This window comes from Rhinolophus ferrumequinum, chromosome 25, assembly GCF_004115265.2.
Source record: "Rhinolophus ferrumequinum isolate MPI-CBG mRhiFer1 chromosome 25, mRhiFer1_v1.p, whole genome shotgun sequence".
NCBI classification, from domain to species: Eukaryota; Metazoa; Chordata; class Mammalia; order Chiroptera; family Rhinolophidae; genus Rhinolophus; species Rhinolophus ferrumequinum.
In genome coordinates this window covers 29,010,862-29,025,486 of record NC_046308.1, presented here as the reverse complement: position 1 = coordinate 29,025,486, position 14,625 = coordinate 29,010,862, and the positions used below count along the sequence as shown (strand labels likewise).

Genomic DNA, 14,625 nt, shown 5'->3' with positions numbered 1-14,625 from the left:
AGTCAGGAAGGCAGATAGAAAACTTAGTATTACTTATTATTTCTATCCTTACTATTCTTATTTTACAGACAGGAAAAGAGAAAATTAGAGAAGTTAATATCTGGCCCAAGATCACACAGCTAGTAAGTGGGTTTAAACCTAGATTTTCATACTTTAAATTGCACATGGCTTTCACAGAACCATTCTGCCACCATCACAATAATTTTCAAAACACTCCACATGTCATTGCCAGCCTTAATAAGATTTTTGTGTCACCTCTTTTAGGCAAGAAGCACCACACACCACATAACATTCCCATGTTACATTGAGTGAACACGAAGTTACATTTTGTTAGCCTGGTTGACTGAATATTACTAACTAGCCCCTGACAATAAAGAGAGAGAGATGATCTGTCTTTACTAAAACATCCAAACAAGGCTCAGAAACGGAAATGTTCATGATTTACGATTGACAACCAGAAAAACCATGTAATGAGCTACCCAAGAGTTATTCAAATTGCTGTACTTAATTAATGCCTTTCTTCAAGAAACTTGAAGCAACTCATCACTCCAGATTTTTACCAGATCCATGGGAGAAAATTGTGTTACTACTAGGCTTAATCCTTTTGAATGGATGGAGAAACTGAGGTTAAGAAAGGGAGAGTAACTTGCCTGAGTAACTGTTATTCAGTCATCCTAAGGCAAAACCAGGACTTAGATTACCCAAACCCTGTGCTCACTCTAGCACTTTAAAGGGCAATACATACACTAAATGCAGGGAGCATGGATCTGCCTTGTTAGTCTCGTTGGCATTTAGTGCAGAGGTATACCCAGATAGGTTCATCATCAAAGCATTTTAATGACTACGAGGAAGGAGGTGGAGAATGAGGCTGGTTGTAATTGCAGACAAACTCCCTCTTTCCAGTCAGAAGGGAGTTGAAAGTGGTGTTAGCATCTGGAAAATTCCACTCTACCTGTTCCATCTCTGATGAAAATGACCACTCAACTGACAGCTTGTTGATGCTGATTGGCTGTATTAGGAGGGACCTATGTTTCATGTAACACTCTCCTGACCTTTCCAGAGAATGTGAGCTCAGAACCATCCCTCCCTCCCTGTGATGGGCACACCAAGGTACCCACCTTCAGTAATAGTTCTTATTTTTCTACAGGAGTTCACCTTCACTGAGGCATCATCTGAGGCATAAGGGGCATATATCCCCCTTATAAATGTGCATGTTTTGAGCTCACTAGTCAAACATTCTTTCCTGCTTCCAATTATTTTGAACAATTAAGCATGCAAATGTCTGAACAACATTTATTAAATTCTGTGGACTTTTAGGATGAAAAAAAAAAAGGAACCAACAAGAATCTGAATCATCAAAGAGCTCTTACAAAACCAGCATTTTGAGCCTTTAATTGGAAATGAATCAGAAACAGGCGTGTGAAATTTCCCATGAAATACACACAGGGTTTAAGAATCAAAAAAAGGGTGCTCTGGGCAGACAAGAGTCTGGGTCATACCCAGTCCAAACTTATGGGAAGGAATGATTAATTCCAATAAGCTAAAACCTTGCTCCACTGCTTCATCATGGCTTTGTCTATACAATCTTCGGGGGCTAACTCTGGGAAGGCAAGGAGGGGTGGTCACAGAATTCCTTTACCACACTGCAGACCCAGTGAGTATATAGAGATCCATAAATCTCCAGAAGGGATTGCTGAGAGGCCATAGTGTCCACAGCAGCAAATCCATGTGCCCAGATTCCTTCTTTGCGGCACCTTGGGAAATTTCTCCTCATGCCAGTTTCTTGAAAGGACATTCCAGAAAAGCAGTCTGCTTTTTCCCTCACCCCTTTCTGAAAGAGTACAGAAAGCACAGGGCCCCTCAAATCCCTGGCTTCTAGGGAAGGCCTATTTTCCACCAAAGACCCTGCTTGAGCTAGATTACTTGTGCACTTTGACCCAGTATGCTCTTTTTGGGGAGAAGGCCAGTGCCAGAATATGGGTTCTGTACAAAGGGCATTAGCAGCGCTGGGAGAGTTGTGTGAGAGATAACATGGATCTTTGCTCTAAGATTCCTGACTAGTCATGGACCTGGGTAGAGGGCTGGTGACAGAGTACAGTGCCAGGAAAAGAAAGATCTCATGCTCATACATGTCGATGCAGTCACTCTAAGCCTTCCCCGTGGCATCACCAAAGCAGGTTACGTCAGGCTCTGCACCCTGATCGTGCCCACACCCCCCCACACACACTCCCCTCCTGCCATACAGTTTCCAAGTTACTTTCTCTTTGAGAACACTCTTCCAACCCATTTTCATCTAGAGATGATAACACTGAGCACTGGGTTGGATGAAATCAGTATGAATTAACCATGATGAATTATCCCTCTTGTCTTAGAAATCTGTCTCTCGCCAGGGGAACTACACTGCAGTTTCAACAGTTTTTCATTTTAAATCAGTGATCCCAGTAAAGAGTACAAGCTACTTCAGTGACATTTGGGTGGCTGCATGATTGCATAGATGCCTAGGTGGTACCTATGGAAATTGCCATCTTCAGTTCCCCAGGAGTGCTATGGCAATGGTCAAGAAATAAGGCCGATGAATAAAGAAAGCACAAATACATGTGGATTCAATGTCTTGATGGCATCCGTCATGATGCTGTACAGAATGTTGTGGAAAAATGCAAAGGCAGGCACTTGGCCCTACCCATTGAGAATGAAAAATTTAAAATAATAGGCTCTTCAGTGCTAAATTATGTTTGGTCCCAAGGATCCCAGGAGCTATGGTTTTCTTTGTTCTGCCAAAGGAAAAAGGAAATACATCAGGAAGCTGGGCCAGTCCACAGGAAGTCTCACTTGGGCTGATAAAAGGAACTGATGTGAGGTGGCTGTGGATGCAGTTATAAGTCAATCAGCCTTGAAATAACAAGAAATGCTATTCAGGAGAAACTGGAGACTGAAGTTAGCCCTTCTCGATGATTTCCTTTTAGCCTTGCAAAACATTCCCTTCTTTGTGTTTTTTAGAAACCCCCCCACCACCATTTGTTTTTTTAAAGTGTGTGTGTGTGTGTGTGTGTGTGTGTGTGTGTGTATGAGAATGAAAAATAGAACAAGAGTTAGAGCAAAAGAGAAAAGGAGAGAGAGAAGAGGTAGGAGGGTGGAAGTGGAAGCATTGTCAAGTCAAAGAACATGCTATTCCCTATTGAGCTACAAACGTTTTTCTTTTTATCATCTCATCAGCTCGTTACAATTAAACAGAACCTGTTGGTTCCATCTTTGCTTGTCTGCTGCCCAGTGCACAAGCCAGGCAGCCTCTTTCTTACCTGGGAAGTACGGGGCTGAGGCCTCCTTGATAAAGGGTGGTGGAGATTGAGCAATGCCATGAATCTGAAGGGTACAGACTGTGGGTGGGGGTCACTTAGACTAGAGGACAAAGCATACAACAACAAAACCTACATGGTCCTCAATAGATGGGTTAGGTTTGGAGCCTAAACCTCATGGATGTGTGTGTCCATCTGGCAGCGTATCACAGTGGCTAAGCTCTATGAATTTTGGAGGCAAACAGGATTAGGTTCAAACAATTGCTTTTCCACTTTATACCTGAATGACCTTGGGTAAGTAAATTCACCTCTCCAAAGTGAAAATAATACATGCATCATAGCATTGTTACAAGGATTAAATGTGAGTATGTCTGCAAAGGTTAAAATAGTCTTGGCACACAGTAAGACCTAGAGAAAGAGCTTATTCTTTTCTTCTTCTTGTGACTGTGCTTGTTCCTCCTCAGTGTTATTCCTCCTTTGATAGAAGGTAAGTAAGGCTCTTGCTCTTAGGTGAGAAGTAGGGATAGAAAGGCCTTCACTAAAGCCACTGGGGCTTATGCAAAATGGTGGGTGATACAGTTTCAAACTGAATTGGGGCCTTTCGGGGTAGACTATGTTTGTCCATAGCACAGCACCACTTCCTGTTTTAATAATAAGAAAAAAAGCCTTCCAGAATGCTCATTAAGAGGCTCAAATTCTTCTAGGACATCAAATAAGTCCTCAAAATGTTGTTGTTGTTGTTGTTGTTGTTTTTAACTTAAGTGTAAATGAATCAAAAACAGACAAATTCAATTTCCCTTCAATTAAACAGGATTTTTTTAAAAGTCCAGGGGAAAAGCTCTTGGGGCCAAATGTGTTTTGCGTTTTACATGAGACCAAATTTTGGAAAAGAGTGTACGATCCCAAAGCAGAGTCAGGCCCTATTCCTAGTTTGCATTAATGTAAAGGAATTAGCACAGCTCCAGTGTCACTTGGTAATAAGAATAACCAGCTCACAGAAATTCACACAGCACCTCCTAAGAGCCCCAGCTGTGAACTGGCCTTGAAGATCACTCTACAGTTTAGGACTGGGGTTGTGTAGAAGAGCCTCATGTGCCCAGGCAGAACTTCTATGAGAGGTTCAATCATCCATACCCCCAAAGAAGAAATGTTTTAAAAGCCAGCTTGGGATCCGAGTCTCATAAACCTAAGAGCTAAAAGGGAATTTTGAAATCATACCTTCATTTATACATAAGAAAAGCTTTAACATGAGAAATTTTACACAAATACCGAAGGAGTGAAGTGACTTGCCTAAGAGCCCATAGGTCATTTGGGGAAGGGGTTTAGGGCTAGAATTCAGGTCTCCCGATCCTAGACTGGACAGATTTTCTCTATATTTACTATAAAATAGGATCAAAAAGTCTCCAAGATCAGCACATTTGGGCTAGAATGGTGATGCTCAGCCCATTTTTTTACAAGTCTATTTCTAATAGTCCCTCTTTATTTTTTACACCAGTTTTTTAAATTATAAGAGTAATGTATACTAAAGATTAAAAAATCAAATGCTACATAAGTTCATAGTATGAAAAGTAAAAATCCACTTCTCCCTGCCCAGAAGCAGCTACTGTTAATAGCTTCTTGAATATCCTTCCAGAAATCATCCATGTATAAATAATCATATATACGAGTATGTATATTTTTAATTTTTCTTTTTTTTACAGAAATGGGAAAACGTATTTCGTAACCTGCTTTTTTCCATGTAATACTATCCCTTGGAGAACTTTCTAAATCAGTATAGACAATTGATTTTATTCCATTTATCAGTGGCATGAACCTTCCATAATTTATTTATCCAGTCCCTTATTGATGGACATTTAGATTCTTTCCAATTTTTGCCATTACAAACAACACTACAATAAACATCTTGCGCATATATCTTTGGTATCTGAGTGAACAGGTCTGTAAGATAAATTTTTAGAATTGAAATTATTATCAAATTTGTATCAGTATTTAACATCTCAATAGATGTTTCCAAATTGCACTCCAGGATGATTGTAGCAAGTTATGTTCCCACCAGTGGGGCAAGAGAGAGACATATTCCCTTCTCTTTCTAACGTAAGGCATGATTAAGCTGTTCTAATATTTGCTATCCTCATAGGTGATAAACATTTGAATTTCATTATTTTACTTAAATATCTTTATGCATGTACTTGAGATTATTTTCACACATTTATTGGTCACTTGTATTTCTTTTTCTAGTATTGTCTATGCATAGCATTTTTGCCTATTTTTCTTCAAAGTGGTCTATCCTTTTCTTGTTGATTAGTAAGTAGTCTTTGTATATTAAGACATTTGTTCTTTGTTGTATGTATGAGAAATATTCCTTCTCAGGGCTCATTTATCTTTTCCCTTTATTTATGGTATTTTCCTCTATATTAGTATATGAAAAGAGGAACTAAAGCTGAGAAAGGGAGAATAACAAGGAGTTTCCTTGGCACTCCTTAGTTTTCGAAAAATGCCCATACAATGAACTAGTATCACCAAGAGTGAAGGGGCAAAGAAAAAGGAAAAGTTATAAGCTCTGTGTTACCCTTGGGAAAATATGCCTAAATTTCCATATAATAAAAAACTACAAATAAAGATTTCCCCCAATGAGTATTGCTTCATTTGGAATAGCCAATAGTCAGAGCTTAAAATCAGAAAGCAGAGAAATCTTTGCTCTCTAGAGGTCTGGAAGAAATAGTGGTGTAGGCATCTTGGTCTCGTTCATTTACGTGGAGTTCTGTGAGAATTGTGCCTGGCAGTATTCAACTTTTGGTTGAATGAATAAATGAATGAGTATGTATTAAGTGATAAACACAAAATGACTCATCAAACATAAGAATTTCAATTTAAATATGTGCATTTATATAGATTTTAACAGCATTATCTTAAAGACAACTCACAAGCTGAGTAATTTTATTATATTAACCTGTTTTCACCTTCCTGCTACACGAACAATACTGCAAAATCATTCACTCTCAGACTCCTTTGCACATAAAATCAATGAACACCCTATATGCAGACCTAACACTCTGCTACTGGAACGTTAGATTCCAGTAGACATGTGAAACCTGCACATGTCTAGAAATGTAGGGTTAAAGCTCCCATGGCACCTGTAATTCTGGCCTCTTACATGTGTGCACTGAGATGTGACATAAGGTCTTTCATTACCTTGGACACATAGGACTGTCTGAGTAAATGGACCCTGCTGCTGGGGAGGCATTCCAGTTTTCAAGTCTGCGTTCTCTCTCTCTCGGAGGTGGCTTAAAATTCTCTCGGAGGTGGCTTAAAAATTACATACTCTGGAATTTTGATCCTGAACTCAATGGCAGGTACATTGTTCCCCAAAGATTGGAACTACCTTAAATATTTCAGTATCTTGGTTCATTTTTGTAGGTATTAGCAATTTTGAAGCTGCTGTAAAGTTGATCTGAGTTATCTAAAAAATAATTTGAACACTTCGTCTCTGATCCTAATTGGATGATGATGATAACGTTCTGAGTTTTGGGTTTGCTTGGGTGAAGAGTCAGTATTTTTAAGTGAGGTGATAGACCCAACCAATCTATGAAAGTATGTCTGAATTTCCATAGAAATTTTATTTGCATCTCAGGGAAACAACCTTTCCTTTTGTCTCTTCTCAATTAGTATCTGCCTACTCATTCTTAAAAGGAACTAAAGTTGTAGCCCAGGAGAGATGGCCCAATTGAAAAGATAGTTTATGGTGGAATCTCCAGAACACTGAGAGAGAAGACACATTTGAAGGAATAAAAGGATAATCACATCTTTATGGGAGCTGGTGAAATAGTTTCTCTTCCCTCCCCAGACTCCATATTTAATAAACATATCTTGAAAGACAACTGACAGCATGGTCTAGTTGCCTGAACCTATCACTGGTTGTTTAATTCTGTCTGCTATTCATCTCTTGTGGTCTCTGATAAGCAATGGAGTCACTCCCATCTCCATTTCCTAAGGAGAAGGGTGAGAATAGGAAGGATTTGGTTCCTAAGAGATTTGTACAGTTCTATTGATCATCTCTCTCTATTAGACATTTTGTGATTCCTCTTCTCTCTATATTTTATAAAACCCAAATTCATTGTTATGGTATTTAAAGTGCCCCTTAATCTAATTCCACGCAATCTTTCCTTTCTACGTACCCTACACGCATACCAAAGTATTCCACTTTCCTAGAAAGACCGAACCATATCTTCCTGTGCAAGTCCTACCCATCCTTCAAAGCCACCATCCAAGTCCACTTATCCACTTGTGCTAATAGGCAGTGTGGCTTATGTGTAGAAAAAGCAAGTATTCTGGAATCAGAAACACTGAGCTTGAAACCCAACTCCATCCCCTATTAGCTGTCATCTTAGGCAAGTTACTTAACCTCTCTGAACTTTAATTTCTCCCATATAAAAGAGAGACATGACAATATTACCTCCCATAGGGCTGTTGTGAGGATTAAGTGCAAGGGTGTATGTGACAGTCTTTTATAAACAGAAGGGACTATATAAATAACTACAGTTATCAGGTCTCTCTATCTTTCCATTTGATATTGCTCTTCCCTTCCTTGAGACTAACAGAACACTTACTGTATTCTGCTGCACACATACATGGCTTATCCTCCTATTGGGTCCCCAGGACAGCAGCCCTTTTGCCACCAACATTGTATCTTGACAGTACTTAGTCACCTAGTTCAGTCACACATAACAGTCATGCAGTTGATCTTACTGACTTGCATCAATATGGCCGGCATCAATTTATGATGTCAATGAGGCTAAGGTTACAGATTCCCATAAGGCCAGCTAGCTTTGCACAGGGTTATTCCATAGATTGTCTACTTCTGTCAAACTTCCAAAATATTGGCCCTATGGGTGACAATGTGAGGATAGACAAACTCCATTCATTGTCTCTTGGGAAATAACTCAAAGTACACAGGCTACTAATGTTGGGTCGACCAGGTTAATAGAAGAGTTAGAGTGACATCACTTAGTAATATCATCCCACTGATGAGTTAACCCATGAATGAGATGAACACTATAGATATAAATCATAAAAGCAACAGAAAATGAAACAGGGTGTAGTCTTCTGCAGAGGAAAAGACACCTGCACAGCTCTGAGATTGCTAAAAATCTACGTACTGCGGCTGGTTGACGACTGTGTGTGTGTGTGTGTGTGTGTGTGTGTACACAGTGACCAATCCTTTAGCCTTCTCAATTTGTCAAAACAACAAGCAAAAGATAGACTTAGAAAAACTGTCTTAAGTACAAGCCAAAAAAAAAGAAAGTGACGCTATTCAAAACAAATCAAAACAAAAACATTATTCTATACCTTCATAATGCATCTGGTTGTTTACAGTCAATGAAAATAGTGGATTTTCAATTCCAACCCTAGATAGTTGGTTGCTTGTCTGCGTATCTGTCTGTCAAGCTTCAGATGGAATGAAACTTCCCCCAGAGAACACTAGGACTTTGGCAATGACCTGAATGTCGACTTACAATTTGGGGATACTTTTTGAAGTTTGAGTCAGGATAGAGGCCTCAGTCCATTAGAAATCCTGCCTAGTGGCTCATCATCATAAATATTTTCCCATGTTTTCCCCCTGGGGCAACTCAGTATTAACATTAGACTAATGTTACAGTTCTAGAAAATAGGCTTGGTTTAAATCAGCCACTTTTTTAAACCAATGCCAAGGTAATTGGTTGACACCAAACAGAAGAAGACGTTGAAATCCAGTATCTTATTTAATGTGTTGTTTTTCAAGACCTACTTACTACACAGCCTAGAAGGTGGGTCCATAAGATATGTTCTAATGCATCTGAATATATTATATTTCAATAGTCAAATATACAATTATTAAAATAAGTGAAATAGGAATTCAGCCCACCTGAACCCTGGTCTGTAGAGAGGCCTATTGGCTAGTTAAGTAAAATACTGTATTTTTTGTTGTCTCCTGTTTGTCTACAAGAAAAGAGGAATTTATTTTGGAAAACAGTTATGTAAAAATCCTATGAAAATTTGGAATTTTTTAAAAGTATGGAACTAATTCAAGATGATAGTAATACATTTTTAATTAAATAACAGAAGTGTCTTTAGACCAAAATGTCCGATTCTCCATGATTTTCTTTTAAATGCTCCTGTCTCTGTCTCTTTCTTACACACACACACACACACACACACACACACACTGCCTCCAGGATTCTATAATTCATAATAATGTAATGAAAGAGAATGCAGTCTTCATAGTATAGTGGAAAGAACACTAGCCTGACAGTTAGGAGTCCTTAATTCTCACCCTGACTCTGTTGTCTGTATGGTTCATTAAACAATTCTGGGCCTCAGTTTTCTCACCTATAACATGAGACTATCAAGCTAAATAATCTCTGAAGTTGCAAATCTATACACTTAAATTTGAATAAGAGCAGAAGTAGAAGGCAGTTTTTCTGGTAGAAATTATTCACAAAAATAAACCAAAACATTACCAATTCATCATTTGGTGATTACCTAAGTGAAGCGATTCTATGTGGTTGTGGGGATAGATAAATGAATCTTGGTGATATGAAGGTAAAAATGTGTGTGGCGGGGCGGGATTCATTCTTCAAAGTGAAGGCAACATCCCTTTTTGAAGACAGAAGTAAACTCTCTGCTCCAAAGTATTCTTCCCGCTGCTGTCCCCCCGCACCTCGTGACCCCCACCCCAGACCCAGACCACCCTAGTCCCCACTGCACAAGCGTTGCCCTGTCAATGAACAACGATATCCTGCTCTCCTGGGTCTATCTGGCACGGGGACTATGCTGGTTTGCAGAACCCAGCTTTAATCCCAACCTTTCTTTCCTGTTTTATTCTTCCATAATTTGCTGGCTGTGTGGTGCTGTACTTTCCTGAGGTAAAGGATGAAAACTGAATAGCTCTATTCAATTGGACTTTGTCCGAAGCACCTTCCCCAACCTTTCTGGCTGATACAACGACATCACTTTCTATTCCCTAACCTGCTTTATTGTTCTTCAGAAGATGTCATCTCTGGACACAGAATTTTTATCTATGTGTCTGTCACTTCCACTGGAGCGTAAATTCCAGCAGTGTTTATGTCCAACATATAAAGCATGAGTTTTGAGCCCTGGGGCATAAGAAACATATAATTAATATTTGTTGAATTAATGAAATATGCATTATGGCAAATCCAAACCTATAATCTAATTTTCTGACCAATCAAACCCCAGAAACCCTATCCCCAAGGAGAAATTCAATCAGTGTGCATTAACTAAGGTACCAGACTTTATTTAATCGTTGCAGTGACTTATGTCAAGATACTTTGGCCCCATTTTATAGATGAGGAAACTGAGACCCAAGAAGCTAAGTGCCTTGCTGTAGGGCAATCAGTAACTAAGTAGCAGAGCTGAGAATGAACCCATGTTTCCTGACTCCAAGTCTGCTGTTTGTTTCCCTATTTCATTCACCAGGTCTGAATCTTCTCTGATTCTTTCGCCATCTTTAATGGCGCCATGTACATTGAATCAAGCTTCCACAGATGAAATAATTAGACTCGATTGAAGACTGTTTAGAACTAAGATGCAGTTTTTGAAACCAGGTCATTTCTTAAAGCAGCAACCAGTATCACGTGCTTTTCAACACTGATAATATCACTGTGGGGAGCAAGGGTGGGGTAGGGTGTTGTTGAATACTGCAGGTTAACTGTCTGTGGCAGAAAAAGAGAGGAATGGCCCCGCACACTTCGGTGTTCCCAACATGATGCTCAGAACCTTCCCAGGGACCTTCTTGGAACTGAGAAGAGAACCTGATACAGAAGGACTTATAACAAGGGCAATAAGACTGAGCTTTTGTAATCAGATGGAATTATGCACAAAATAAAGGGCTTCTGCAAAGAAATCCAGACTTCTTTGGCACCCTGGACGAAATACCTCCTCAGTGCTGAGGCTGACAGGCATTTTGCAATTTAGACATGCCTTATATTTGAGGAAAAAATATGCAGGTGCATAAAAATCACATCCCAGAATTATTCAGAGATGATTTTTCAAGGCCATTAAAACTGGGAAAACACATTCAGGATTTGTGTCTGCAGATTAGATATGGTATATATATGTTCAGACCTCTCAATATAGAACAGAGTTTGATAGATACGTCAGTACATGTTCTTGTAAGAGCATATAAACATAATATTTTAGGAATAGAGAGGATTGGGAAAGATACTATTGTAGAGGTGATTTAGTACCACTGTTTCATTTTTGCAAAGATTTTGAAGCTCAGATTTAATGAACTGTGCATTGTCACACAGAGACCAGAAGTTAGCTGACTTCTCCTTGCCCACTCTCTTCTCCAAGGACAATGTATAAACTATTGAGGGAGTGGGGTCCAGAAGCCCCGAGATCCAAAGGTCACACATGAACAGGAAACTGTGGCTTTCACACAACTTAACAAACAAAGTATACACTTAAAGACTCAGTCCTTCAGAACTTTGGGGACTGAAGGTAGCTTGAAAAGTCCCTGCTCTGTGGGTGGGTCTGCACAGGCAGATCACCTGGATGAGAGACAAGGGTGCTCCTGTGGAGCGTTTGGAGGGACTCACAGCCTCCCATTGCCCACATGAAAAAGAAGACCTTCATTCCCACCCTTGGCACAAAGTGCCAGAGTCCTGGTCTGAGCCTGTTCTCACTGCCTGCCATGCCAATCCCTGTGTGTGTGTGTATCTAAAGAGGTTAGCACATCCTGGGTACACAGACCACAGCTTCCTCCCTTTGCTCAGGGCCTGTGCTTAGAGGTCGGAGCATCATGGAGAAATTGCTTCACTTCTCCTTAGAGTGTCCACACCAAGACCCTGGAGCCATCTTACCACCCTTCTGGATCAAAGGGGAGCCTTCTGGGTAAGTGGTAAATAACCAAACGAGGGGGAGTTTTCTAGAGTGGAGCATCTTATTCCTAAACCGAAGATACAGAGATACTTGCATGCACACACCAACATGAAGAAAAACAAGCATAAAATGTTCAGTGACCACCCCACCCTGGCTACAGGAATCCTCTCTCACCCACTCCTCACCCACACACTTTAAACTTGAGGAACCCCGGCTCACACAGGCTCCCTTTAACCCATGACAATCAGTTATCTCATCTCCAGATTTTCAAGTTCTTTCTGTTGGCGCCTTTTACCTAAGTCAGCATATTTCAAACTTTCAGAAAAAAAAAAAGAAGGAAACCTTAGAAAATAAAAACCACTACCCCACCCAAATGATCAAAATCTTTTGAATTCTCCAAGCTCGACAGCTTAGGCTTCTCTTACTCAGTCAGCCCTGAGCGAGGAGTTGATTCCTTTCGGTTCTGGGGGAATGGCGGGCTCTGCCAGTCCTCACTTCACCAGCCTAATAGTTTTTCCAGACCTACTCCTGCTTGGTGTTGCACGACAGCCTCGCAGCCCAGCCGACTCCAGGTCCCATTCATTCCCCTCGCTCCTCTAAGGCCAGTAGCGTTAGGGGGTGTCCCTACTCTCTGCTCCTGGCCCCACTTCCCCTTCTAGAGGGAGAAGGCAGTCAACTCTTCTGAGTACGGGCATGAAAACCCAGACTCTCAGTAAGCAGTCCCTCTGGGCTGCACTTTGCAACCTAGACCCAGGTATGAGGTGTGGGTGTGGGGTGAGGGTAATGGTTAGGGGCAAGGTTTGGCGGCCACCTTAGGAGAACCGTCTCGGAAGGGCGCGGGACCATCTTTGAGAAGATCCCCGAAGCCTCTCCCCGGAGCAACTGCCTGCTGTGGCATGGTGTGAGAGAGCCAGGCTCCGGGCGCAGCGCGGACCCAGGCTGGGAAGAGACGTCCTGCCCCTGCAGAGGAAGCTGGGAGGCCGGCCCGTTAGTCCCGGGAGCCGGCGCCTAGGAGCGCCGAGAACCGGCAACAGAAATACCAAGAGGAAGGGAAACCAGCCTGCGCTGACATGTAAACAGGGCTTCCATCTGGAGGAGCCCTCTCAGACAGACCCCAGAAACACACACTTGCACCCCGATCCCCCTGTAACCAATCCACTTGCCGGTCCCAGGGCCCACCAGGCAGGGACCCGAGCTGGTGGCGGCTGCAGCTCCCGGCCCCACCGCCTCCGGCCTCGGGTTCGAGAGGAAGCCCGCCGCAAGCGAGTGCCCAGCGCTGGGCCAGGGTGCCCTGCTTGCGGGTGGGAGTGGTGGACGAGAGGACTCCAGACCCCTGCTCCGATCCGCTTGGGGGGTCTACAGGATTCATACCGCCCCCGCCCGCAGCCCTGTGGCCGCGCGAAAGGAGGGGGCCGGGCTACACTTTGGGGCAAGGGGTGCGGGGTAAATCGTCCTAGGTGGGGAGCCCGGCGAGTCGCCCCAGCTAGGGAGACTGGCCACCCGCGCGCGGGAGGAGACGGCGTGAAGCCGGGCGCGGAAGCAACTGAGAGTGGCCACGTCTTCCAGGACCCCGGCGCCCAGCGCCCAGCCTGCCCGCCGCACTGCCGCACCGCCTCCCTGGCCAGCCCCGCGGCTCCGCGCCCACCGCGCGGTCTCTTACCTTAATAGTCCCGTCCATTTGGCCAAGTCTGCAGCCGAGCCCCCCAATATTCCACACATTGACCCGGTTACAGCCTGACCTCGCAGCCCTTTCGGATTAGCGGGGCGCGGCCTCCCCGGCGCCCTGGGCCCTCCCTGCTTGCCCCCCGCGAGCGCCCTGCTCGCGTTCCCCTGTGCACGTTTGTTGTTGTAGCGGAGCGAAAAAGAGACAGTTAACCGGATGAAACTTTTTTTCAGCTAATTTTGGGAAGTGACTTCACTTTGCGAATCGGGGAGGAAGTCCTATCTCTCTCTCTCTCTCTCTCTCTCTCTCTCTCTCTCTCGCTCTCTCGCTCTCTCGCTCTCTCGCTCTCTCGCTCTCTCGCTCTCTCTCTCTCTGTCTGTCTCGCGCTCTCCTCTCTCTGCTCTCCCCCGTCTTCCCTCCCCCTACACCCCCTCTTCCTCCCCGCTGCTGCTCCTGCTTTTCGCATCACACACACTATATAAATATACGCGGAGATGCCCAGATACTTCCATGCACTGCGCACACAGGATACTTGCTCCTGGGAGATAAGAGCGAGCTGGGAACAATGCCTGGGTCCGCGCCCGGGGCCCGCGCCCTGATTCCTGCAGTTTGCATCCCCCCACCCACCCCCGCCCCAACACCTTCTCCCAAAGTCCAAATCCAAACGCCTTTGGCCTCCTTCCTTTTCCCGGGGCCGTTGGCCGAAGGTGGCCCTCCTGACTCATTCACTTTCCGTTTCTTCCCACAGATACGTTCATTAATGCTTTTTCCAGCCGGAGTCAAACT

The 14,625-nt window shown here is 43.0% G+C and overlaps 1 protein-coding gene across 3 annotated transcripts in view; it reads right to left on the bottom strand.

Annotated features, from left to right (window-relative positions):
• Nucleotides 1-14,625, bottom strand: part of FLI1 (Fli-1 proto-oncogene, ETS transcription factor) — a 121,801-nt gene that overhangs the window by 98,822 nt on the left and 8,354 nt on the right. Inside the window, exon 1 of one of the 3 annotated variants that reach the window (XM_033097767.1) lies at nt 13,837-14,137. The exons of the other annotated variants lie outside the window; for them this stretch is intronic. Coding sequence (XP_032953658.1) covers nt 13,837-13,854 — 18 coding nt within the window. The 5' untranslated portion in view covers nt 13,855-14,137. Of the gene's footprint in view, nt 1-13,836; nt 14,138-14,625 lie in introns of those variants that run through there. 3 annotated transcript variants of the gene reach the window in all.